At 38.8% G+C, this 27,531-nt stretch overlaps 1 protein-coding gene and 1 long non-coding RNA gene across 2 annotated transcripts in view; one reads left to right on the top strand and one right to left on the bottom strand.

The window, feature by feature from the left end:
* On the bottom strand, positions 1 to 18,253 carry LOC132375430 (uncharacterized). Its single transcript, XR_009506006.1, has 4 exons — positions 17,808 to 18,253; positions 17,186 to 17,227; positions 16,764 to 16,847; positions 1 to 82 (listed from the first exon to the last, which is right to left on the bottom strand). It is a non-coding gene; the product is annotated as an uncharacterized LOC132375430 (long non-coding RNA).
* The window catches only part of GMNN (geminin DNA replication inhibitor), a 10,835-nt gene continuing 1,556 nt past the window's right edge, over positions 18,253 to 27,531 (top strand). The window contains exons 1-6 of the mRNA XM_059940701.1: positions 18,253 to 18,435; positions 20,617 to 20,671; positions 23,645 to 23,722; positions 24,460 to 24,607; positions 26,941 to 27,023; positions 27,330 to 27,440. Coding sequence (XP_059796684.1) covers positions 20,624 to 20,671; positions 23,645 to 23,722; positions 24,460 to 24,607; positions 26,941 to 27,023; positions 27,330 to 27,440 — 468 coding nt within the window. The 5' untranslated portion in view covers positions 18,253 to 18,435; positions 20,617 to 20,623. The remainder of the gene's footprint in view (positions 18,436 to 20,616; positions 20,672 to 23,644; positions 23,723 to 24,459; positions 24,608 to 26,940; positions 27,024 to 27,329; positions 27,441 to 27,531) is intronic.

The following is a 27,531-nucleotide window of genomic DNA, read 5'->3' on the forward strand; positions in this document are numbered from 1 at the left end:
GTCCTAAATCATGGGGTATATTTTCTTCTTTTCATTGAATTGTTTTTCAGTCCATTTTCCAAAAACCTGTTTCATATCTAACCTATAAATTCCCCGAAGAAAAAAAGATGTATTGAGCAAATCAATAACACAAATAAGACATCATATAACTTCCCCTAATTCTCCTTTCATCTAAGGGCACCTGCCTTAGCTCTTTTCATAAGCCTATTTAGTTGTACCTTGCTTGCCCACTTGTCCATTTTCTTTCTCACTCATGTCGATGAAAAATTAATCAGTCGATCTAAGAAAGAAATGGGAAATTTTATTCCAGCCAAATTTGAGGATTATTACCTGGGAAGAGCATCTCAGAAAGCTATGAGAACTGTTCTACCTGTCAGAAGTCAAGGCACAGTTATATAAGTTTTTTGAGACAGAGGGCTGTACATCAAATGACATATTATTGACAGTTTACATAATCCAGATCTAAGCGGCATCGTGTGGGTCATGTGACCTCTTACAAGACCAAGAAAGAATGCTGTCTTTTAAGGAGTATCTTGTTGATGCTGGGAGAATGTTGCCCTTTACAGTTGAGCAATGGGGGAGGTTTGGTTGATGCATAATGCAGATACACCATGCACACTGAGGGGAGAGAGGAGGCCAAAGGGCAGAGATTTTTTGCTTAAATTTCTCGTCTTGCAATAAAAATATAACTTTTATTTCACACAGGTAGAAAGAAAATGAGTCTTTCACACACCCCTTTCAAAATGATTACCAAGTCTCTTGCAAGAAAATAGCCTTAGAACAGTAGAAGTAACTTCATTATCTCTAACAGATTGCTTGTGATTTCTTTTCAGTTCAAGAATGTGTCAACTATCTAGAGCAAAGTTCACCGAAGTATGGTCCTCAGGCCAATTTGGGCCCATGGCCTATTTTTGTCCTTCCTGAGAACTATGAATGGTTTTTATGTTTTTTAAGGGTTGTAAAAACAAACAGCATGCAATAGGGAAAGCCTAAAATATTTACTATCTGGCCCTTCACAGAAAAAAAGTTTCCCAGCCCTTGGTTTAGAGAACAGTAACAATCTGCCTTCCCTCCCCACTGAGGTCGTAATAGAAAAAATGACTCCAAGCTTTAGCAAAAGGAACTTGTGGTCTCCAACCTCCTCTGGGTCCTTCATCCTGTATTTCCTTTCAGTTCTGTCTCACTCTTCACAGCAGTTATTTCAAACTATTTCTCCTGTGCTGAAGAGCATTCTACTGAGCTCTATACTCTAAGGGCAAGCCCTTACACCTTTCTGAGGAAAGCAGTCCCAGGCAAAGCATTTTCCTCGTAAAACGTTTGTGGTTTGCGCCATTTGCGAGAAGCCAGTGCTGCTGCCCGGCCAGGGGTCAAAAGTAGGGGGGTAAAGGCAGAGCCTCTCCTCCCGCCCCCGTCCCCCTCCTCCGAGACGGTAGAGTGGAACTCTTCCCAATAGGGACGCTCGTTACAGTGAATACTGGCACACCCACCCAATCAAACACTCTCTTAGTGAGGACAAATGCTTATGTGAACTCAGATTATCCGTCCAATTATCTGAGGCCTGTTGTTCATCCCGGTTTTAGAAGTCCTGGGACCCAGAGTGACTGGTCAGCTGCTGAGGTGGTCTCCTATGCTATTTCTGGATCCTGCCCCTCCGTGCAACATAATCCCACCCCCTTCTGTGCCTCTTCCAATCTGCGCGAGCCTTACTAGTGCACTTTCTGCTACAATCACCACCCACATCAGCTTCCTCTTAGCTCACAGATGGCGTTGCTGCTGCCGCCTTGCTAAACCTCCTTTGGCTTTCCTTCTACCACGAGGGCAGAATGTCTCAGTGGCCTACCAAGGGGGAGGGGGAGGTGCGGTCGCCCAGGTGCAGGCCATGAGGCATGTGTTGTCTGTAGCTATTTAAAAACAAAACCGCTTAGTTGGTCTGCTTTTAACCATCCCCAAACATTGGCAATGCTAAACAATGTCAGATAAAATACTCCTTGCTGGAAAAAGTCTTTTGCTAGTCAGTTCTAAACAATTAACGCACTTATTGTTGAGTTTGCAAAATATACGTATAAGCTTGAAATGAACACATTTTTATTACTCCTTCTTTAATAAACATTATATTCTAGCTGGAAAGTAGTTCAGAGAACTCCCAGCCACAGAGTGGGCGTCCAATACACCCAGCCTCAGCCACAGACAGTGGGTTTGGAGAGTCCTGTTTCTAGTGGAATCACTGGAGTTCCCTTTGGGTACAGTTCCTGCCTCTAGTCCGTGGGGTATTACAGTTTTGCTTCTAAACACTAGATTCAAAATAAATGATGGCACATTGATTGTAGAGGTGGAGAAACAGATCTTGAGTTACTTCAATTCTGTCACTGTATATTTGACCATTTGGGATTTTTATGTGTTTAAAACATAAGACAACGAACAGTGCAAACTGAAAAGTGTGGTATTTTTGTTTGGTAAGTACAAATTTTAGTTCATACTTGAAATATTTTACTGAATTTGAGTAAACTCTTTAAAATTGACATTTCTTCTTTTTAAATTAATTGTTTAAAACTGGAGAATGACTAAAGAACATATCCACATCAGTGGTACAATTCAGTATTCTTCCTAAATTGTACGCTTTGCATGCAATACAAAAGTATTAATGCATTACTTTTCCCCCTTTGTACTGTAATATTTTTAATTAAAAATTTTTTTTACTTACATATGTACAAAGTTCAATAAGAGAAAATTTTTACTTTCTGCATTTACTTTCTGGCCATTTAATTATTTGTTTCATTTCATGATTCCTGAAAATAATGTGTTAAAAATGACCCACTCTCTGGGCTTCCCTGGTGGCGCAGTGGTTGAGAGTCTGCCTGCCAATGCAGGGCACACGGGTTCGAGCCCTGGTCTGGGAAGATCCCACATGCCGTGGAGCGACTAGGCCCGTGAGCCACAATTGCTGAGCCTGCACGTCTGGAGCCTGTGCTCCGCAACAAGAGAGGCCGTGATAGTGAGAGGCCCGCGCACCGCGATGAAGAGTGGCCCCCACTTGCCGCAACTAGAGAAAGCCCTCACACAGAAACGAAGACCCAACACAGCCATAAATAAATAAATTAAAAAAAAAAAAAAAAAAAAAAGCCTAGGAGTTTACCACAGACACAGGGAGATGGGGTGCTATCTTCCTTGATGTTTTAAAAAAAAAAAAAAAATGGGGGAACCTGCCAGCACTGTTGGTGGGAATGTAAACTGGTGCAGCCACTATGGAGAACAGTATGGAGGTTCCTTAAAAAACTAAAAATAGAGTTACCATATGATCCAGCAATACCACTCCTGGGCATACATCCAGAAAATACAAAAACTCTAATTCAAAAAGATACACAAATCCCAATGTTCATAGCCGTACTCTTTGCAATTGCCAAGACATGGAAGCAACCTAAATATCCATCAACAGATGAGTGGATAAAGAAGATGTGGTATATATATACAATGAAATATTACTCAGCCATAAAAAAGAAAGAAATAATGTCATCTGCAGCAACATGGATGGACCTAGAGATTATCATACTAAGTGAAATTAGTCAGACAGAGGAAGACAAATATCATATGATATCACATATGTAGAATTTTTAAAAATTATACAAATGAACTTATTTACAAAACAGAAATAGACTCACAGATATAGAAAACAAATTCAGGGTTACCAAAGGGGAAAGGGGCAAGGGAAGGATAAATTAGTTTGGGATTAACAGATATACACTACTATATATGAAATAGATAACAAGGATCTACTGTATAGCACAGGGAACCATATCCAATATCTTGTAACAAACTCTAATGGAAAAGGATCTGAAAAAGAATACCTGAATCACTTTTCTGTACACCTAAAACTAACACAACATTGTAAATCAACTATACTTCAATTTAAAAAAAATGATCCACTCTAAATAAACTGTGGTACATCCAGACAGAGGAATATTATTCAGCACTGAAAAGAAATGATTTATCTAGACAGGAGAAAACATGGAAGAGCCTTAAATGCATATTACTAAGTGAAAGAAGCCAATCTGAAACAGCTACATATTATATGATTCCAACTATATGACATCTGAAAAAGGCAAAACTCTGGAGAGTGTAAAAGGATCAGGGGTTGCCAGGCACTGTGGGGGAGAGAGGGATAAATACGTGGAGCAAAGAAGGCTTTTAGGGCAGTGAAAATACTCTGTATGATATTATAAAGATGTCTACATGTCATTGTACATTTGTCCAAACCCATAGAATGTACTCCAGCAAGAGTGAACCCTAAGGGACTGTGGACTTTGGCTGATAAAGATGTGTCAGTGAAGGTGCATGAATTGTAACAAATGCACCACTCTGGTGGGGATGTTGATCATGGGGGAGGCTATACATGTGTCTGGGGCAGGGAGGATTATATGGGAAATCTCTGTACCTTCTGCTCAATTTTGTTGTGAATCTAAAACTGCTCTAAAAAGGCAAAGTCTCATAAAATAAAAAGAAGGTCCACTCTGGGTGTCTAATAAGCTCAGTACACCTCTGGGTGACCCTCTTCCAGTCCACAAGGCTTTACCTCCTGTGCTCTCCCACCTTCCCAGATGCCACACTTGCCCTACAGCCTCATCTGCCTCTCCCCCACTACCTGTGACCTCTCCCTGTCTCCTTTCCAGCAGCATTTAAACATGGTTTAAATGTTCAGTCGTTTTCCTATCTGGATCTTCCCTTCACTGCCAGATTTCTTGAGTTTTCTGTACTTGCTGGCTCCACGGGTTCACGTGCTACTCTAGCCTCAACCCACTGCAATGTGGCCGCTGCACCCACCAGGCCACTGAATCTTCTCTTACCAAGTCTAATGGCAACTTCTTATCGATAAATTAATGGTCACTTTTTACTATTTCTTAAATTACTTGACTTCTGACAGTTGATCAATGCTAAATTCTTAAATGCTCGCCTCCGAGATACCACGCTCGCCTGGTTTCTCCTGCCTCTGATGTTGCTGATTCCCAGCCTTCCTCAGTAACTCTTTTTTCTCTGCCTGTCTCTTAAGTATCTGAGGTCCTCAGGCTTAGGTCTTGAGCCCTCTTATCTCCCTCTCCACAATCTCCTCAAGTGATCTTATTCACCTTCAGAGTGAGGACACCTGGGCTCTAAGAAGTGGCGGATCTGTCCAAAGTCACACTGTATGACAGCATCAGAGTGACAGTTATGTTTAACAAAAGTCTACTGTGTGCTAGGCATTGTGTAGGGCACTGGGGATACAGATTCGGATAAGATGCTATTCCTCCCCCTCCAACTTTTGCAACCTGGATGGTCCTTCCCCTCTCCCATTCCATCTGCCCCCTCCCTATCTAGTGTCTACTTATCCTTCACAAGTCAATTTAGGATGCCCCTTCTCATGGGAAGCTTTTCCTGATTACTCCTGAGCCTGGCTGGGCTCTTCCCCCCTCCTGTGGGCTTCACAGCACCCTCTACTTACTCCCTTGCATTTCTCATGTTGCCTTGTAATTATTTACTAATCTTTTCTTCCCCACTGGCCTCCATTTCGTATAGTTGTAAGATCTTTCCTCTGCTTGAGCTGAAAAGAGCAGGGTAAGCCATGTTACTAGGAGCCACACCAACTTTTCCACTTTTTCAGGAGGGCCAACTGCCAGGGCAATTGACAGTAATATCATTGAGGGCAACAGACTGTGTCTGTGGGCACCATCCTATCCCCAACACCTAGCAAATTATCTGGCGTATGGTAACTGCTCAGAAATTGTTTGCCCTATGAAGAATGAATGAAGAAATAAATGAACCACTTGACTTTATGCTAAATGTTGGGACAGAACTTTGAGAAATGTCCTATTTCCCAGGTAGAGAAAAGATAATGAGTCAGAAGGTTATTCTCTTTGCAGGTAGGTAAAGGGACTAGCGGACTTCCGGAAGTCCTCACCAATCCAGTGATTCTAAATTTGATTTAATATAATATAGCCCATGTGTGGGGAAATAGGATCTATTTCTTTTGTTGTTAAAATTCTGAAGAACATTACTTTGCATAGATATTAATGAAAATCTAGTTTGCTCGATAGGTGACAAAATCAATGTAGCATATAGATTGTTAGATGAATGAGTCTTTCCAATTCAAGTTCTGCTTTTAATTAGATTAGAGAGCACTGCCACCTAGTGGGTAGTAAAAAAAATTCTTCCTGCAACTATATGCCATGAATACTGTTTGGTAAATTATTGTGAATAAGGTTATTAACATTCTGAAACTGAATCTAAGCAAGCTATTTCAGGAAGAATTCTGTTGTCCTGGTATTTACTTTAACTTGGGAGATCTGACTGACTGCTTATCATGAAGTCAACATAGATTCCTAATAAGCAAAGTTCAAGATTTCTTTGAAATTTTTTGTCCTTTGAATACATCCCACTAAGAGTGTAGGGAGTACTATGTTCAAAACGTACTTGAATTAATTCTTTTCTCTATGTGGTTACATCATCAATTTGATGCACAATTAGAATTAGTTTAGGGTTTGCTCTTGTGCGTTCATTTTCATTTAATGTTTCCCAACATTTTACTATAAAATTTTCAGACATAGGGAGCAGCAGAAAAAAATTTAAGTGAACACTTGTATACCCACTGCCTAAATTTACCATTAACATTTTAGTATATTTACTTTATCACATTCATCTAAACAGCTCTGTATACATCCATGTATCTTATATTTTTGAAACATTTCAAAATAGATTGCAGATACCGGTACATTTCCCACTATATACTGCCACATCCACATCAATAATAGAGTTTTTGATTTAATTTTTTTGCATTTGTAAAACATTTACAGAGTTCAAAAATTTTATATACACTCAAAAGACTCACTCTCATCCTGTTCCCCTCTCCTAAGTAATGACTTTCTATTTTCATCAGTTTCTTATTTATCTTTTCTGTGTTTCTTTTTTAATAAAAAATAAGCAAATACACACACACCTATATTCTTATTTCTTTCTTTACTAAAGGTAGAATGCTATATATACTCTCTTACTCTACTCTTTTCATTAATGATATATTCTAGGAATTCTCCATCTCAAAGAGCTTCCTAATTCTTTTATTATGGTTTCATAGTACTACACTGTGTAGAGAAACCATAATTATTCAACCTGTTTCCCATGGGTGTGCAATTAGGTTGTTTCCAACACTTAGGTATTATAAATAAATAATGCTATAGTGAAAAGCCCTGAGCACATGTTGTTATAAATGTATAGCGGTACATCTTCAGAGTAAATTCCCAGAAGCGCAACTGCTAAGTCAAAAGTCAATGCGGGGCTTCCTTGGTGGCGCAGGGGTTGAGAATCCTCCTGCCAATGCAGGGGACACGGGTTCGAGCCCTTGTCCGGGAAGATCCCACATGCTGCAGAGCAACTAAGCCCATGCGCCACAACTATTGAGCCTCTGCTCTAGAGCCCACGAGCCACAACTCCTGAGCCTGTGTGCCACAACTACTGAAGCCCATGTGCCTAGAGCCCGTGCTCTGCAACAAGAGAAGCCACTGCAATGAGAAGCCCGCGCACTGCAATGAAGAGTAGCCCCCGCTCACCGCAACTAGAGAAAGACTGTGCGCAGCAACGAAGACCCAACATAGCCAAAAATAAATAAATAAATAAATTTATATATATAAAAAATGTCAATGCATATACAGACACTGTAGAAATGCACTGTTGCATATTACCAAATTCCATAGGGCTTTTATCATTTTGCACTCCCATTAGACATGTATGAGAGTGCTTGTTTTCACCAAGCCTCACCTATAGAATGTTCTATCAGTTTTCTGCTGCTGTGTAGCAAATAGCTACAATCTTTTTTTTTTTTAATGGCTACAATCTTAGTGGCTTAAAATAAAACATATTTACTATCTTATAGTTTTTGTGTCAAGAATCTGAGCACAGCTTAACTGAACCCTGTGCTCAGGGTCTTACACAGCATTAAAGGAGGTGTTGGCCAGGCTGTGTTCTCATCTGAGGGCTCTACTGGGGAAGAATCTGGCTCCAAGCTCATTCAGGTTGTTGGCAGAATTCATTTCTTTGAGGCTATAAAACTCACGGTGGCTTGCTTCTTAAAGGACAGTAGGAGAATGTCTCCACCTTCAAGAAAGGTCTGAGCCTTCTGCTGAAGGGCAGCCTACTGGTTAAGTCAGGGCTACCAGGATCATTCCCCTTTTGATTAATTTAAAGACAACTGATTTGGGACCTTAAATACATTCATAAAATTCACTTGTCTTTGCTATATAACATAACCTATTCAAGGTTATAACTCCAGAGGTCAAACATCATGGTGGGGGGCATTTTAGAATTCTGCCTACCACAAGGATGTTGTCAAGTTTTCGAATATTTGCTAATCTGATAGGTGAGAAATGGTTTCTCAGTGTTTTACTTTGCATATAGCTTATTATGAGTAGAGTTGAGTACTGTTTCATATATTCAAGGACCAATTGTATATCTTTTTCTGAGAATTGACTGTTCCTGTCTTTTGCCCATTTTTCTATCGAGTTGGTGGCTTTTTTCTCTTTCAATGTTTTAGAACTCTGTACATTAGAGAAATTAGCCCTTTACCTGTGAAATACATTGCATCTATTTTCTCTCAGCTTGTCATTTGTCTTTTGTCTCCAAAAATTAATTGGTGCAAATATTTGTGGTTGCCAAGGTTTTTATGGTCAAACACTTTGCAGTATTTCTATCTCTTCACCCGTTTTAAGTTAATATTTTTAAAAGATGTATTATTGAAAGTTTCAAACATATATGAGTAGAGGAAACAGAATAACGAATCCTCATGTATTCATATACACTGACTTCAACAGTTATCAACACCAGGCCAATCTTGTCTTATTTACACCAAAGACTCTCAACTGTGGGTGATTTTGCCCCACAGGGGATATCTGTCAACGTCTGTTGACATTTTTGATCATCACAACTGGGCAGTGCTCCCGGCAGCTAGTGGGTAGAGGCCAGGGATGCTGCTGAACAACAGACAACGCACAGGGCAGCCTCCACAACAAAGAGTTATCTGGCTCCAAGTGTCAATGGTGCCCATGTTAGAAAGCCTAACTTATACCTTTACCCTTCCTTCCCACAATGATTATTTCAAAGAAAATATCCAATATGTAAACACTATTTACAGATAAAGCCATTACAGTAAAAACCATAATACCGTTATTACACCTAATATCTTAACATCATAAAATATCCAGTCAGCGTGCAGATTTCCCTTATTACTTCATTTTTTTTTTTACATTTGGTTATTCCACACAAGATCCATATATTGCACCTGTTATTATGTCTCTTTGTACTCTACAAATCCTTCCTTCTGCTTTTTTTTTTTTTTCCTTCTCATCTTGCCATTTAGTTGTTTAAGATACCAGGTTATTTGTCCTGTAGCATTTCCTATACGTTGGATTTTGCTGATGGCATCCCCATGGTGCTTACCACATTTCTGTCCCCAGTATTTCCTTAAACTGGCAGTAGATTTCCAATTCACATTCAATTTGGGGGTAAGAATACCTCATAAGTGGTGCATTTATCTTTAAAGAAATATCCAGGAAAAAGCCAGTGAATCTTTGTTTCTAAATATAACCTTGCTGATGTGGAAAATAAATTCTGAACTCTTGACATTCTCATATTAGAGGATTTAAGAGCAGAGTCTTTAGAGCTCATACTCTCAGCAGTTTTCTCAGATGGCAGCTTCACCTAGGATGATGGCCCTTCTAGGCACTTACCTAAGCCTCAAGAGTCCCATGTAATTTTCCTGCCTACAGCCCAGTGCCTAAACGAGATGACCTGAGACTAAGACGAACGACTTCAAATTTCCTGACAGCCTTGAACAAGCTGTATCTAGTCTCTTGGGGATAAAATAATGAACGTTACCCTAGGGAGATAGAAAACACAAGAAAAGACAATCTGATTTAAAACAAGGCGTTCATCCTACTTGTCAGAAGTAAGGATTTAGTCAGAAGCAAGTTCTAAAGGGGATTAAGGGTCTTTCTATGTGTGCGTACAGGTGCGCAGGGATCAACACATCCCAAAGTCACTGGAGTGGCAGCCAGTTAGAACAACTGCTGTCCTGCAGATTCATGTGTAGAAGGAGACTTTGCTGAGTAAGCTACATTTCCAAGTTTCCCGTTAATACCCAATAGTGCGTGTGACAGGAGTCTGCAGAGGCCATCAGCACCCAGCAGCCAGCAGCTTCCCAGGTGCCACTGGCCCCCACATCTTGGGCAATATTGTAGTAGAATACCCCTCTGGTCTCGGGGGAGACACCTCCCAGGGAATAGCTTCCTCTGGCACCCTAGAGGGTGGATCTCAGGCAAGTTCCAGAGGGAAGATTTCCAGCAAGTTCCCTGGGTGCAGCACCACAGGGATCTCCCTGCCACTGGCATGCCCTCTCCAACAAGGTCTAGATCTTGGCTGGGGGCATGGGGTCTGCCTTGGATGCTGTGTTTTAGATGCAGGAACAGTGGCTGCTCCTTATATTGCATTCTCGAGAGTTCTCTTTGCTTCCTTGGGTGCTGAGATAGAGCATCCAAGGAATTTCCTCCTTTCTGAGATCCAGACCTCATTGGAGAGGATGGAAAGGACAGTGGCAGAAGTTGCTGTGGTGCTGTGCTGGCAGAACTTGTGGGAAAATCCTCCCTCTGGAACTTGACAGTGAATCTGGGGCCGAGAGGAAATAAATTGATACCTGGCACACATTCTGACACCAGCCCAGTTCAGTTTCTCTGTGGCATATAGAAAAAATAATTTTGTTCACTTTGCAGGTTTTTGTGCTGATGAAAGCGAAATGGTACATGTGAAATGCTTCATAAAAGATACAAATGTTAAGATAGGATTAAAAATTATTTGGCTGTAAGGATGCCTGTCCTTGCTTTCAGGCTCTCCGATGTTAATTTTGTTGAATTTTCTCAGGCCACTTGAAGCTTTTCCTGAGCCCAAGTTCTGTTTCTGCTTTGTTATCTGCTGAAGCACAGTCACTTGGTGGCAGATAAGTTGGCTCTAGCCTCCTACAAGTGAGGGGTTCTGTCTATATTCTCCTTCAGCATCCAGGCAGCCTCTCCCAGGAACTGGCCTGTTTTATTTTCTAGCGTTATTGTATGATTTACACACAATAAAATTCACCTATGTTAAGTATACAGTTTAATGAGTTTTGGTAACTATATACAGTCTTGTAACCACCATCACACTAAGATATAGAGCATATCCTTGATACTCAAAGTCTCCTTGGCCTCAACTACTTTTGATCACTTGAACTACATCCTTGCATTTTCCACTTTCAATACTCAGACTCACTTTCTGTGCTGGTCACCACGTTTCATTTTTCTGAGAAACATCCCTGTTTTTGTCTATTTTGCAGAGTAGACGTAACCGACAGGTTTAGAGTTCAATAACTAAAGAGTCTTTTCCTGGCTCAAATGCAAAGGTCCATCATAAGTTTATTCTTAGTCATTTTACCTCCACCCTCAAAGTGTGGTGATCTTTAATGATCTTGTTATATTTTTTAATGCCTGAAGGAGACCTCCTAGGGTAGCAGCCATCCACTGTTCTCCAGGAACAGCCCTTATACCTGGAGTGGGGTGAAGTGGCATGTCTATGGGACAATGCATCACACCACCTCCCCCCATATACATGTCTAAGCCAGAGCTTATTGGACCATCTGACCCAAGCAGAGTCAGTCAGCTTCTCCTTCCCAGGAATTTCAAGGGTGGACCATAGGGGCACAGACTGTCATTGGAGCTGCACTGCACTATGGGAAGATCCTGGAGACACAATCTAAGCACTGAAGTTAACCAATTAATGTCTGTTGTATGCAATCTGAGATACTTTACTAAACTGAAACTTCTACTAACTGGTACAATTTCCCCTCAAAAGTAGAATAGAATTGCTCTCTTACTGGCCGACAGAAACCTAGTCCCAAGAGCTACTGAGAGGGGAAGTATGATGTAGCTTACTTGACCAGGCTTCTTCCTGTACTGGGAATCCATCTACCCAGAAGGTCTCCTGCCCTTTCTGAACACAAGTCTGACCACTTTTCTTTCAGCCAGTCTTAAGCCTTTTCTCTACCTCAAGATTTTTATTTTTATTTTTAAATATATGTTATTATTTTCATTCATATTTCCTAATGTCTGTGAATAAGATTCTATGTCTCTTGTATTATTTCTGACAAATGTGTTACTGAAACACATCTTATATGTTCAAAAACATAATATAACAGGACAGACCTTCCTGAGATTGGCGATGTATAATGTCAAAATTTAAATTTGGGCCTCATATATCAAAACTTACTTAGAAATACTTCTTTTCATTGAGAACAAGATAAACAGATTTTTCAAAGAAAAGGGGTTTTCTCCTCTTGAGAGCCCTTTTAAAATGCAGGAGCTGCTTAGCATTGCTTCAAATACAATAAAGTTGAAATGAAATGACCATAAAAAGGAAAAATTACACAAATTGCAGAATGGCTTAGGTAGTTGCTCTGCATTAGTTCTAGAGTTTATGCTGGCTACTCCCACTCTGAAGTGAGGAGCAAGCAGCTGAGAATGGTAGAGTGGGAAAGCTGAAAAGCTTTCTGTTATGGGTTGAATTGTGTACCCCCCCAAATTCCTATGCTTAGGTCCTATTGCCCAGTACCTCACAATGTGACTTTATTTGGAGACAAGGTCTTTACAAAGGTAATCAAGTTAAAATGAGAAAATCAGGATGATCCTATCTTAATCAGTGTGTGCTGGTATAATAAAAATACCAGAGGGACTTCCCTGGTGGTCCAGTGGTTAGGACTCTGAGCTTCCAATGCAGGTGGCATGGGTTCGATCCCTGGCTGGGGAACTAAGATCCCACATGCCGCACGGCGTGGCCAAAAAAAAATTACCAGAGACCGTGTGGCCTATACAATAAACATTTATTTTCTCTTGGTTCTGGGAAGTCCAAGATCAAGGAGATCTGAATCAGGAGATTGAGTCTGGTGAGGACCTAGTTTTCAGTTCATAAAAGGCCATGTTCTCACTGTTTCCTTATATGGTAGAAGGGGTGAGGGAGCTCTCTGGGGTCTCTTTTATAAGGGCACTAATCCCATTTATGAGGGCTCCACCTTCAAGATCTAATTACCGTCCAAAGGCCCCACCTCCAAACACTATCACATTGGGAATTAGGTTCCAACATATGAATCTTGGAGGGGCACAAACATTCAGTCTATAGCCGACCCTAATCCAATATGACTGATGTCCTTACAAAAAGGGGAGATTTGGATAGAGACACATATAGCAGGAAGATGATGGGAAAAGGCACAGGGAGAAGATAGCCATCGATAAGCCAAGGAGAGAGATCGTTCCCTCATAGCTTTCAGAAGGAACCAAGGTCTGCTGTTAGAAAACAGAGCTGCAATCACTCACCTACACATAAAGCTCAACAATTTTTGGTTCCTTTATACTAATAAGACACAAGACATAATTTTCTCTCTCCTTCATATAAGACATTCCTATTAACCCATCAGCCGAGTATGGACTGTAGTGTACTCCCAGGCCTTCCCATTCTAAGGGGATCCAAGTAAATCCTCAGTCAAGGTCCAGGCAAGGCTTTCTTTCCCATTGTGATGGCTAATTTTATGGGTCAACTTGACTGCGCCACAGGGTACCCAGATATTTGAACAAACATTATTCTGAGTGTTTCTGTGAGGGTGGTTTTTTATTTTAACATCTTTATTGGAGTATAATTGCTTTACAATGGTGTGTTAGTTTCTGCTTTATAGCAAAGTGAATCAGCTATACATATACATGTATCCCGATATATCCTCCCTCTTGCGTCTGCCTCCCACCCTCCCTATGCCACCCCTCTAGGTGGTCACAAAGCACTGAGCTGATCTCCCTGAGCTATGTGGCTGCTTCCCACTAGCTATCTATTTTACATTTGGTAGTATATATAAGTTGTGAGGGTGTTTTTGAATGAGATAAACATTTAAATCAGTAAACTGAGTAAAGCAGATTGGCCTCCATAATGTGGGTGGGCCTCACTCAACCAAATGAAAGCCTCACTACCTCCCCTTCCCCCTTCAAGAGCGCACTTTCCTGCCTGGGAGCCTTTGAACTGGTCCCTGGTTCTACAGCAGCTACAGGTCTTTGGACTCAGAATGGACGTTGTATCTGCAGATTTTAGGCTTGCCAGCTTCCATAATCATGTGAGCCAATTCCTTATTTATATATACATATAAAATATACCTTATTGGTTCTGTTTCTCTGGAGAACCCTAATACACCCATCCTTCCTTACGTAGCCAACAATTCATTTTCACCATACAAATTTACCAACTAACTTTTGTAAAATTACTGCTATGGATTTTGTGAAATATTTCTCCATGTTCAAATCCTTTCAGAAATGGTCTGGGTTTAAGGAATAAAATATAAATAAAGATCAAATGAAAGAGAGATTAAGAAGAAAATTTCTGCCTGGAATGCACTTGTTTTGAAAAAAGAACACTGACAGGCCATCATGAAAATTCAACAGTTTCTTTATACAAATGACAACTAGTAGACCGAAATATGTCTTCTGTAAATAATGGACTTCTCAGGATCAATACTCACTGTTCTGACACTTGAAAATGAAAACACCCTTTTAAAGTGAGAATGAAATATACAACGAGAAGAGAAATTATAATGTCTGAAGTAAAAGGTTTATGTTCATCATGGACTGCACTCATTGTGTGTTTTATTTTTCATTTCCTTGGTGCTTTGTAATCACCTGTTAACTATCTTTTATAGCTGACTAGTCATCTTTAAAATTACTATGTGTCTCATATTAACTATTATTAAAATGTTATCTTAAAAATAAAAAACTTAATTCTGATACATTGAATTTTAACATTTTTTCCTACTCTCACTTTTTCATTTTTTTAACCTTGCACATGTCACAGGTAACCTAAAACCTAAGTTAAACTATTTGAATACAATTCAGAGCTGGGGAATTGGGTAAAATGGATGCTCTACAAATGATCTTACATGAGCTTTCTGAATCAGAATGTAACAAATTATTATTTGTTCCCCTTGGCAGTTTTCAGAAGGATAGAGATTATCATGTAAAAGTCAGGCAATTTCTGCACTCTGGCTGAAAACCTTGGGAATTCAGTTTAGCCTTAATAAATAATAACAAAATTTTAAAAGGTTCTATTGCTTTTCATTAACATTTTAATTTATCATTATTCTTTATACCATGCTAAATGATTTAGCTTTATTCTTCTATTATCCTACAGTATTGTGTTTCTTTCTTCCTTTCTCTTTCACAAACTGATAAATGCTCTTGGGCAAGATAAGAAGACACAGCCCTACAATGCCCAGCAACGGAGTCTGTGCTAAGCTACACGTGGCTAATAGAAAGATGACATAAAAATACCCATAATTTTTCAAAACTTGTACAGTGGAAGACTGCAATAAATTAAAGGATTATATATGAGTCAACATCTGCACTGCATAAACTTAACCCTATCAATACCCATGGCTTCTTACTAAAGATAAGACACTATATTTGGATGCCTAGAGAAAAATTCTGATTAAATGATTAACTACTTATAACTTTTTTCCAGATACCTGCAAAATTGTTTCCTTATAAATTGTTCTTCAAAAGCAATAGGAAAGGATACGGTGATTCCCTGGAGGTCCAGTGATTAGGACTCCGCACTTTCACTGCCGAGGACTCGAATTAGATCCCTGGTGGGGGAACTAAGATCCCACAAGCCACAAGCAACACGGCCAAAAAACAAACAAACAAAAAGCATATGTTTTGGAGACATTCCCCAGTACTTCGAGGGTTTGAGGAACCTTTGTCTCTTGAGAGAGGAATATTTTTAGAACCTCCCTCTTTCCACATGTGGACTTTGAGTCAGAAGATCTGAAGTCTTGGGCTTCCCTGGTGGCGCAGTGGTTGAGAATCTGCCTGCCAATGCAGGGGACACGGGGTCGAGCCCTGGTCTGGGAAGATCCCACATGCCACGGAGCAACTAGGCCCGTGAGCCACAACTACTGAGCCTGCACGTCTGGAGCCTGTGCTCCGCAACAAGAGAGGCCACGATAGTGAGAGGCCCGCGCACCGCGATGAAGAGTTGCCCCCGCTTGCCGCAACAAGAGAAAGCCCTCGCACAGAAACGAAGACCCAACACAGCCAAAAATAAATATAAAAATAAATAAATAAACTAACTTAAAAAAAAAATTTAAAAAAAAGATCTGAAGTCTCAGTCTACTACTGCCTAGTTGGGTGAGATCTTGGACTTGTGATTTAGCCTCTCAGTCTTATAAAAAAGGGAGTAGAAAACATTTGCCCTACATGGCTACTGAGAGGACTCAATGGGATAATGTACATTATGATAGTTTAGAGCAGCCAGGTGCCATGGAAATAAAATGTGAGACACAAATGTGAATCACATCTGTAATTACAATTTTTTCTGGTAGCCATACTAAAAAAATTAAAAGTGAAATTAATTTTAACAATATTTGTATTCAACCCAATATATCCAAAGTATTATTTCAACATGTAATCAATACAAAAAATTATGGAAACATTTTACATTCTACCTTTTTCACACTAAATCTTTGAAATTCGGTGTGTATTTTACATTATAGTACATTTCAGTGAAAACTAGACATATTTCAAGTGCTCAACAGCCGTCATGTGGCTGGTAGCCACCCAAATGAATAGCATAGGTAGATATCTGAATTAATTTGTCACATCAACTAGTTGATCATTTAGCAGGCAAAGCATAAGGGATCTTACCTAAGCTGGTGACATGGTGGTTGCAGACTCTGGGGGCTTCACAATTTTTCCTAAGGGAGGCATCATCTCCTTTGGTATGCTGAACTTAAAAAAAGTCAAATAACACTAAAATGTATAAAGTTAATGTCTCTCCACACCATTCCAAAACTAACCAGTACTATTAGCAACTACAGATAACATTTGGGGAGGTGTGCTTCATAAGACATTTAAAAAATCAATTCTTTTATTGCCTCTAGATTTTCAACTATGATAACCTCTAAATTCTACCCCTCTGGTTTGGTTACCATTTTCATACGGAAGACATTTTTCTTTCCCAGCTTTTTAGTTCTGTTAAGAAATAACATTAGGTACTTTGCTTTATACAATACTTAGTACAGACTACCTGAATATAACTTTTTATATATTTTAAAATATATACTTACTATTTGGGCTCTTTTCATCAGTGATGCCTTTTTATCATGTGGCTGAATGAAGAAATTAGAAGTCAGATTTAGTTTTGACTGGCTAGTGTTTCAAAGTCAAATTACAAGGTCATCAAAATTCTTACTCGGAAACTCAGTTGTCTACTAACAGTTTTCAAATCAGTGGGTTGTTTCCTTTATTTGGAATTTATATTAAATGTTACATTTCACCCCAAAGAAAGCTAGATTTTGAGCGCTGTCAAAAAGAAATATGGTGGGGCGGGTGGCAGGAGGTGGGCACGCAGTGTCTGCAGGGTATACAGCTGAGAAAGCATTTCCTAAAGGCGGTGCTGTGCGTAGTTAGTAGATAAATATTTCCTTCCTTCTGAGAATGATAATCCTATGAAAAGTTAAGAAATGGGAAAACAGACTTGTATTAATAGCTATGGTAGGTGTAAACAAAAGATTTAACAAGACTCCAGTAAACCGAAATGTACTATGCCCACAAAGAAAGTTGAGAAATTTGTAAAACGACTTAAAGGAAAAAAAAAAGCTAGACGTAATTATTATTAAGGCTTTCCTGCTCCTTCAAATTGCAATGGCAGTTGTTTTCCCGGCGCCCAGAACAGTACTTGGTACGTACTAGATGCTCAGTGAACAGCAGGATTCATTGCAGGATTATGCCTTCCGGCACTACTACCGCACCACAATGTAGTCAAAATACAAAAAACCAAAACATAAAAGCTCTTAATACAATTAGGAGTCCGCGGAACGAGGGTTTTACAGAAAAATAAGCCGTACTACATATACAATATTTTGTTCTCCCAGTGTTTACAACTAGTGGGGGCAGGTCTTTTCCCCGCTTGTAAAAGTCAAAAAAAAAAAAAAAAAAGGATTCCACTCTGAAGCGAAGTTCCGAGCACGGGTCAGAGGGCAGGATCCGAGGACTCTAAACAATCAAGTAGGAGAAGCCCCAGGCTATTCCAGCCCAAACACACGCTACGCCCACCACGCAGGCGCAGGAAGGGGCGGAGCCGAAGAGAGCGGAGCCGAGAGGCGATTCGCCGGATTCGGATGGCCCCGCCCTCCGTCTCGGGTCAGGCGATCACGTGGCCGTCTAGGGCCGAAGGGCGCAGGTCTAGTCTTTTACAGCCGTGCGGGGAAACCTTCCTGCGGCTGCGGGGACGAACGTGTATTGCCTGTGGACCCCACGCGAGGCGCCGCAGCCACAACTACGTGCGTTCGCTACGAGGATTGCCCGCTTCCATCCAGTAAGTGTGAGAGAGGTGGCCGGAGTGGGTCCGCAGGGGCTGCTAGACCAGCCGCTTTGGGCTCCCACCGGCCGGAAGTCGGGTACTCCTGTGACAGCTGCCGGGCCGCTGCCGGGGTCTAAGTGAAGGGGCTGTTGAACGGTCACAGGAGCTGGGACGGGGAGGGATGTGAGGCTCGGGGCTGCCCCGTTGGTTGGATCGGTTTTGGCGCGCTGTCCCGTCCGCGCTCTCTATTGGCTGGCGGGCGCAGTCCCTGTGGCGCGCTCGGCGGTTGGAGGGCCCGGGCGCGCAGCACCGCATCTTCTGCCCAGGTTTTGGTTTCTGGGTCTCTGTCCGTAGGACGAGCTGGCGGGGTCGCGGGGCGGTTTGTGTGCAGCTGGTTGGTGTGAGGGCCTCAGTCTGGGCGTGCCTGGCTGTCGGGATGAGGCGGAACATCCACCCTCTTGACCAGTAGTTAACTGGCGGTGATCCAAGGGGGTCTGCAAACTGGGTTCATGGGACAAGGTCCCTGAATTCTGCGTCCCCCTTAAAAAAAAAAAATTGAACTTGGTGACACTTGGTTTCACCAGTTTATCAGGATTTCCTTGGACCCAGTCCTATGCCAGAGTTTTCAATCTAGTTGTTTAAAAGAGCTAGAGAATAAAAAGGACGCAAGGTTTCTGGCGGGAGTGTGATGAACAAGTGAAGGATTAGACTTGATCCGTGGCTTTCAACTTTTTAAATCTGGACATGTACTAAAGCACATTTTTTACATCGCAGTTTAGGATGCAACCCTCCAACTAAATTAGAACCTTCACTAAGCAGTATTTATTTCTCATATGCCTTGCACTCTGATGTTTCCTCGTCTGTTTAGTTACATTTTTCTAAACAACCACTGAGTGATTTTGGAATCCCAGGCTGCAACCCGCAGTTTGAAAATCATTGCCCTGGCTCAGCTCGACCAGCATTTGCTTAATATTAAATAGAATAGAAAATAGGGTGCGTCACACAATTAGATTTTCTTTCCTAAACATTTTCGTTTGCGTTTGTTTGTGCTAGGACACAGTGTAAAGTGTATTCACATGGGATGGGTCATAGTCAAAGTGTAAAAGCCACTGCACTGGGTAAAGAAAGGCATGCCACAGAAATCAGGGAGATCTGTTTGAGGGAGAGACATGGCTGGGGAGTTCAAAGTTGGGTTTGGAGTGAGTCCGGCCCAGTGGTGTGGTTACATAGCCCTTTGTCTCTTGCTCCCTTTTCTTTGCTTCCAGCAGTGTCTCAGTTCATGATGGTGGTTAAACATTCCCTACAAATGTAAATGCATAATCTTATTTGATTGGATATTAAATCACTATTAAGTTATTGCTGGTTACCAGAGCCAAGTTTATTATAGCTTAAATCTGCCTTTGAAACAGCAGAGTTAGGATGCTGCTCTTGACTTGGACACACCCAAGTATCTGTGTTTTGCTTTTCCTGGTGACTGTTTTTCAGATCTTTTTTTAAAAATTTATTTATTTATTTTTGGCTGTGTTGGGTCTTCGTTGCTGTGCGGGGGGGGGGGGGGCTTTCTCTCGTTGAGGGGAGTGGAGGCTACTCTTCACCGTGGTGCATGTGCTTCTCATTACAGTAGCTTCTCTTGTTACGGAGTATGGGCCCTAGGTGTGTGGGCTTCAGTAGTTACGGCACGTGGGCTCAGTAGTTGTGGCTTGCGGGCTCTAGAGCGCAGGCTCAGTAGTTGTGGCACATGGGCTTAGCTGCTCCGTGGCATGTGGGATCTTCCCAGACCAGGGCTCAAACTTGTGTCCCCTGCATTGGCAGGCGGATTCTTAACCACTGTGCTACCAGGGAAGTCCCGTTTTTCAGATCTTTGAGAGTCCTGTATTTAATCCAGGACACCGTCACGTTTTGTAAGTTTGTTTAGAATACAGATTTTCCCTTTTGTAACAATGTTTTTCCAGCCAGAATTATTGTATATGTGTGTATAAAGTAAAGATATTAAGAGTCATTAGCTTTAGTCACTTGTCATTGACAGGGCTGAGTTTGGGTACAGTGAGAAAAGATAGTTCCATCATTTTTTATTGCTATGATTTTTAAATTTTTATTTTTATGATTGTACTTTCAACAACAACAAAAAACTAGGTTTCACTTTCTGATGCAGACCATATTCTGTTTTTGAATTACTAATCTTCTGTTCTTCACTAGGTGTATAATGAATCACAGTATGAAGCAGAAACAAGGAATCCAAGAGAATGTAAAGGTATGTGATGCAATCACTTTAATTTGTTATAGAAAGCATGTAGTAAGATGTTTTTTGACATAATTTAGTCAAATTTAACCTGAATATAATTTCTATGAACGTTGAGTTAATCAGTTTTTAGTCTGAGGACAAGTAACGATGGAGAACTGTTTAAAAATTAATTATGGTTGAATGTTAAGTTTTCTGATCCACATACATGGGATGTCTTTCCATTTATTTAGGTCTTCTTTACATTCTTTCAACAATGTTTTGTTGAAAGAAAAAAGTTTCAACAAAGTTTTTGGAGTTTTTTGAGTTTTTCACTTTTTTGTTAAATTTTTTCCTAAGTATTTTATTCTTTGTAATGCTATTGTAGCTGGAATCATTTCCTTAATTAAATTTTTGGGGTGCTCATTGTCACGGTATAGAAGTACTATTGATTTTTGTATCTTGATCTTGTATCTTGCAACCTTGCTAAACTTGTTTATTCTAATAGTTTTTTAGTAGATTCCTTAGGATTTTCTATATACAAGAAATGCTTTGTTTCTACTTTTAGTACATTTCATGAAATGATTTTATTAAAATCCTTTTTGTGTATCTTCAGATTAGTGTCTTTGACCACAGAGACACAGTTTGCATTATATTGCATATATTTCCAGGGTACATCATGCTCATTACCATCTAACTTGCTCATTTTGCCACACTTTTTGAATCCCCGTATTATACTGTCACTGGAAATCTTGTTCCAAATGTTTATTCTTATAACAATAAAGACAGAGCTTAATTTTGAGTTTGTAATTTTGACTGGCTTCGCTCTTAAGGTTCTAAATGAATTTACAACTTAGCTAGGAGGTCTTGCCACACAACTTAGACTATATGTATTCTCAGGATTCCTGGGAATGAGACTACATTGTCAGGAAAGTGTACCAGTTTCCAGATTTAAATTAAATAGTATAAATAAAAGCCTTTTTGTAAGTGATAGCAGGTGCTTTTTGATAGGTTGTTATGTTTACCTTGCCTTAGTATCTTCCTTACATTATTTTTCGTGAATAATACTTTGCATCGATAATTTGTGAATTTTATTCCATCAGCTTTCATAAAGGGTGATGGCATCTTCCCACTGTGCTTTGTATGTGTGTGTTTTTAAACTTTTTATTATGAAAAATTTTAAATATTCAAACATAGAGTCAATAGTATAATCTCATTTTACTTCCCCCATTTTCAACAATTATCAGTATATGGCCAGTCTTGTTTCATCTCCATCTCCATTCACTCCCCCTTTCCTCCACTGAATCAAATCCCAGACAAATAATTTATGTAATTTCAGCAGATTCTAACAGTTACAAGAGAAGTCTAATATTTACTATCTATAGTACAACTATCTGGGATATAAAAGGATCTGGGTTCTGTATGGTTCTGGTTCTGCCTCCAAAACTGTGACGTTGGGTGAGTTATTTAGCATCTCAGTCTCAGTTTACTCATCTGTAAAATGAGGGAGTTGGACTGAAACTAGGTCTGTAAGAGTACATTTTAGGAGTTCATCGATTCCTTGCCAATTGTACACAAAATTCTGTGTGAGTATGCTCTTTTTTTTGAGGGGGTTCATAGAATCTCAAATTGTTTTCTAAAAAGATTACGACTCAATATATAAGAACCTTTCTGGCTGTAAAGAACTTATTATTCTAATGCATGATCTGTATGAATAAAATGATAATAGCAATATTACATTTGGATGGCTGGATTCTATAAAGCTTACAGTTGTGAAAGTTAAATCTTGGAAGTGGTCATTTAGCTGGCTTCTTTGGCCTTTATGAGTAGCAAGCATTTAAATAAATTAACACCTCCTATTATTAAGGTTCCAAAGTTGTATTTTCTTCTATTTGTCTGGAGACTGTTGACTAATCTATAATCTAAATTATATCTGAAATGTTGGTGTAATATTTGTTCTCACAGTAGCCAGCATTTGTTCTTCAGTTAAATAGTGAGATAATAATCAGCAGTAGAAACTTTACCGTGGGAAAGGTGAACTCTAGTCCTGTGAAGTACAGTGTGGAATTAGTAACTTTCTCACGCTGCTTTGGTGTCATGTTCTTGCTGACCTTGTTTGAGTATTCACCATTGTTTGCTATCCCGTGGTGGCAGTATAACTAATCATTTTTTGCAAAAATAGAGAGACCTTTTAGATCAGGAAATATACAGGAAGGTATTTACATATTACAAGGAAACCAATTTTTTTTCAAAAACAATAGCTTGTGCATTTTAGAGTGTTTGTATGCCTCAAGCACTGACATGTTCTCTGTCTGCTAATGAATGGGCTTGAAGCAAAACTGTTTCTACAGTCAGGTAAAGGTTGAAGGGGGGGAAGCGGGTCTTCTTACATGTGTAATATTCTTTAAAGTGATATTCTTTTGGTGGATTCATATAAATGTGTTAGGGACTATTCGCAATTTAAAGGAAGCCTGAGATGAATCCTTTTGATTAGGGGAAAGAAGTATTTTGCAGTATAAATAATTAACCTTTTCCTCCAATTTACCTCTTTTGTGGGTAGCATTAAATGTTATGATGTTTGGTAAATTTCTAGTTTCTGTGTAGAAGATCTTTTTAAGAGGGAATACAAATATTCCTGTTTTACTGGAATTTCATCATATATGGTTTGGAGTATTAGAACTTAATGTTATATTTTTGTTTTAACTAAACAAATGACTACATGACTATAGCAAGAACATATATTGAAATGGAAGAAGAGCTACTTGTTTGTGTCAAGTTTGGGTAATGTGATTTATTCTTAGAATTTCTTCAAACTTTATTATAATTTTAGGGAAATAATAAGCTTGTTAGTTGACCAAATCGTATGTAGCATTATAAAATTATATAGCAGATCAAACATTAGTGTCCTTAGCAGTTTTTTTTCTTTTGTAAATTATGGTAGGATTAAGATGGTAACAATCCATATAGGAACTTAGTAACCAGATAATTCATTATCTTGACTTTCAGAGTAGTCCTGTTCCAAGAAGAACTCTGAAGATGATTCAGCCTTCTACGGCTGGATCGCTAGTCGGAAGAGAAAATGAGGTGTGTATTATTGAGCTAGAATGGGGTACAGATGATGCTACCTTTACAATAAAAACATTTCAAAGAGTTCCTTGGTCAGAAATACCTAAGTCATTGAAATTTGGAAATAATTTAAGGATAACAATTGTATATTCCCCACAAAAGTGGTTTTTGTTTTAATTTTTCAATTTAGGAAGTTCAAAATTGGTATGAATACCTGTAGTAGAACTGGGATAATGTAATAAGTTATGAGTTAACCTATAGGCATAATGCTTGATTTTTGTTTTTAAGAATAAAATGTTAGATTCAATCATTTACCCCTGTATGTAAATGATGAAATCATGGATGAGGGTTTCTAGACTTCTGCAGGTTGAAAATAGTGCCTTTCCATGGTACTGAATCATTTAAATAATAAAAATAAATTCAGCTAAGCCTTAGACTCAAGTCTAATTCAGAATAGTTGATGTAAATAAAATTCCTAAAATATAACTATACATTTTGGTAGAGTTTTGAATTGTGTAATTTCTTAAAAGGGCCAAAGATATCAGAAAGAGATATGAGTGCTTTCGTTTTTTTAAAATCTTTATTGGAATATAATTGCTTTACAATGGTGTGTTAGTTTCTGCTTTATAACAAAGTGAATCAGCTCTACATATATCCCCATATCTGAGTGCTTTAGTTTTAATTCATAGGAGACTAAACCGCTTAGCTTTCTTGTTCATTAAACAAAATGACTGATGTATATATTTTCATTATAGTTGGTTAAAAGCTTGTCCAAACGGAAACATTGGAATGACCAGTTAATATCTAAGACTTCCAGCTCTGGAGTTGTTACTGACCCAGAACATAGTGAAAATAAAAATCTTGGAGGCGTCACCCAAGAAGCATTTGATCTTATGATTACAGGTATGGAAAAAAAAAAATGTGTGTGTGTGTGTGTATATATATATATATGGCTTTTATCTTAAATTTTTTAATTATAATAAGGGTAAATATTATTTGTTGTACTGTTATGAACTCTGCCCACAGCTCTTAATTTATTAGATATTTTACTTTTATGTTTTTGGTAATGTAAGGTTTTTTATGGTGTAAATATATAAAACAGTGTACATTTGGGCAGGTCCTACTGTTTGGTAAGATCCATATATGGATGAAATATTAAAGAAAAGGAAAGTGATTAATATGGCAGCTCTGATATTGGAAATAGTCTTTTCAGAAGAAAAATGTCTAGAGATAGTGAATTTGAAGAAAAGATACCAGGAGAATGAAATAAGGGAACAGTAGGAATAATAAAGGGAGTAAAGATGAATGAGAAGCATGTGCCTATAATAAATACTAGTTTTTAATGGCAGTGGAAATCAGAAGAGGAAGTTAATGATGTTTTATAAGTATTATGGAAGGTGATTACTTCTGTCCTAATCATGGGTCATTATTACTGAGGAAAATAATTGAGCCTAGAGAAGTTAATTGTCTTACTCAAGGTTATAGTGACATTTGGGCTCATTTTGAGTCCCCTGAGGACAGTGAGGGGAAAAATAAGTAAGACAGTGGGATTTCATTTATTGGGTTGGCCAAAAAGTTTGTTCAGGTTTTTCTGTAAGATGTTAAAACCCGAACGAACCTTTTGGCCAACCCAATAGAAAGGTTGACTGCATACAAATAAAGAAGCTCTAATAATAATGTAGAATAAACAACAGGATTTGTGACGCTTATATCTGATTTGGCTAAAATTAATGAAGATTGGTGGGAAAAAAACACTAAAGTTAAATACGGAAATAAACAACTCAACTATACATTATATTGCTAACATACCACATAGATGAAAAACATTAATCCATGCAACTTGAACACAGAACTCTGACTGTAGACCCTCAGAGGGCTATACTGTAAGGATTAAAAGAACTACAAAGAAATCTTGAATTTAATTTTTGTTGGCAGTGGTATTGGTGTAGTAGCAGTTTGGGAAAAAATTTGTGTATATTTTAGGATTGAGCAAATGAGTAATATGTTGATATTGTTGGGTCCATGGTATGGTTAAGGGAGATACAGTATGTAATTGGGAAGGAAAGGAAGAACTCTGTTGTGGAACTGGAATTGGGAGTGTTGGTGTAAACTGATGATTTTTTAAAAAGAACCTTTCCTAACTCTGCCAATGAAAAGAGCCCAGAAACAAATGACACCCGAATAATAAGAAGCACAATCGCATTCAGTTCTTGGTTTGTAAACACTATTCTCCACTAAAGCTCCCTGGAGAAATGGCTGCTTCCAGGACCGGGGCAGGGAAACTACAGAGTGAGCTTGGAATCTCTTGTGTTAGAAAATACGGAAGTACTCAAAACCTGATGGACACCGGTTAAAACGAGGAGTCTGCTTGAACGGAGCCCCCCTGGCTAAATTTGGGAAAGTTTGAGCATCAAAATGAATAATGACAAGAATGGATTATAATACATTGAATTAAAAAAGAATACATGAATCCATACTGGTAATTTTCTTTTGAATTGGGGTAGGGAAAGTTCTTTTACAGAATAATGCCAACTACATACTAAATGTAGAAGGAACAAGAAACATCAGTGGAGGTAAAATTGGGTGAAAGGTTGTTAGGGAACTGGATATTAATACCACAGACTCAAAAATTTTACTCCATAGATCATTTATTTGTTACTAAAGGAAAAAAGTATCTTTACAAGGGAGAAATCATCTTAATCAAGTGATCAAATTTAACATCTCCAGTATTGTGACCAATTAGTATGTGCTTCTTTGGTGATACACTGAGAAGGATACAACATTCTTACAGTGTTCCTGCCAACTTGTGTAGCTTGAATTTAATCATGGAAATGGACAAATCCAAATTTAAGGACAGTGTAAAAATAATTGATCTGGACTTTTCACAAATGTGAATGTTAAACAAATTAAAAAATATGAACACACAAAGCAAATGTTGCAAACACCTTTAACAATCTAGGTGAAAGTTATATGTGCATTGTACTTGTGTTGCAATTCCTTTGAAGGGACTGAAATCTTCAAATTGTTGGGAAAAATAAAAGAAAAAAACTGATTTGGCTTTCTAACTTTAATTTTTTTAAAAATGGGTATTACTAAGTACTGAATGAGATTGTAAATTTTTAAAAAATAGACAAAAAAGTTATTGGTTTTTTTTTTTTTTTTTTAGTTATTGGGTTTTTACAGCAGTATATAACAGTAATGATTTTCAAAGTTACATGTAAAACAATTTATTTTAGAAAATCCATCCTCTCAATATTGGAAAGAAGTGGCGGAAAAACGGAGGAAGGCTCTCTATGAAGCACTTAAGGAAAATGAGAAAGTATGTACTGAATATAATTTGTGGAATTTTTAAACATTCCAGGATTATTTTCTTTCTGCTGCCCAGGATATTTTATTAGAGCAATATAAACTAGCTTTAATGTTGTCTTAATAAAGATTTAATTAGGCAACTCTGGTACCAGAACTATTATACAAAAAGAAGCCTTTTGTGTTGAGAGCCAAAGACAGCACCTTTGTTAGGAACTTTGTGCTAAATGTGTGTCAGCTATATACTTGGAGGCATATAATTTGGTTTATAGCATAGCAAGTCTATGAAAAACTGAACTTTTTGATTTATGTCACATAGCTTCATAAAGAAATTGAACAAAAGGACAATGAAATTGCCCGCCTGAAGAAGGAGAATAAGGAATTGGCAGAAGTAGCAGAACATGTACAGTATATGGCGGAGATAATAGAGGTAGGTATTTTAACATTCACCTGATTCAGAGGCATCTATTTTTCTATAAAGTTGAGGCAGTAGTGTGATCAGAAAGTGTTTGGGCTCTAGA

This window comes from Balaenoptera ricei, chromosome 11 (genome assembly GCF_028023285.1).
Source record: "Balaenoptera ricei isolate mBalRic1 chromosome 11, mBalRic1.hap2, whole genome shotgun sequence".
NCBI lineage: Eukaryota > Metazoa > Chordata > Mammalia > Artiodactyla > Balaenopteridae > Balaenoptera > Balaenoptera ricei.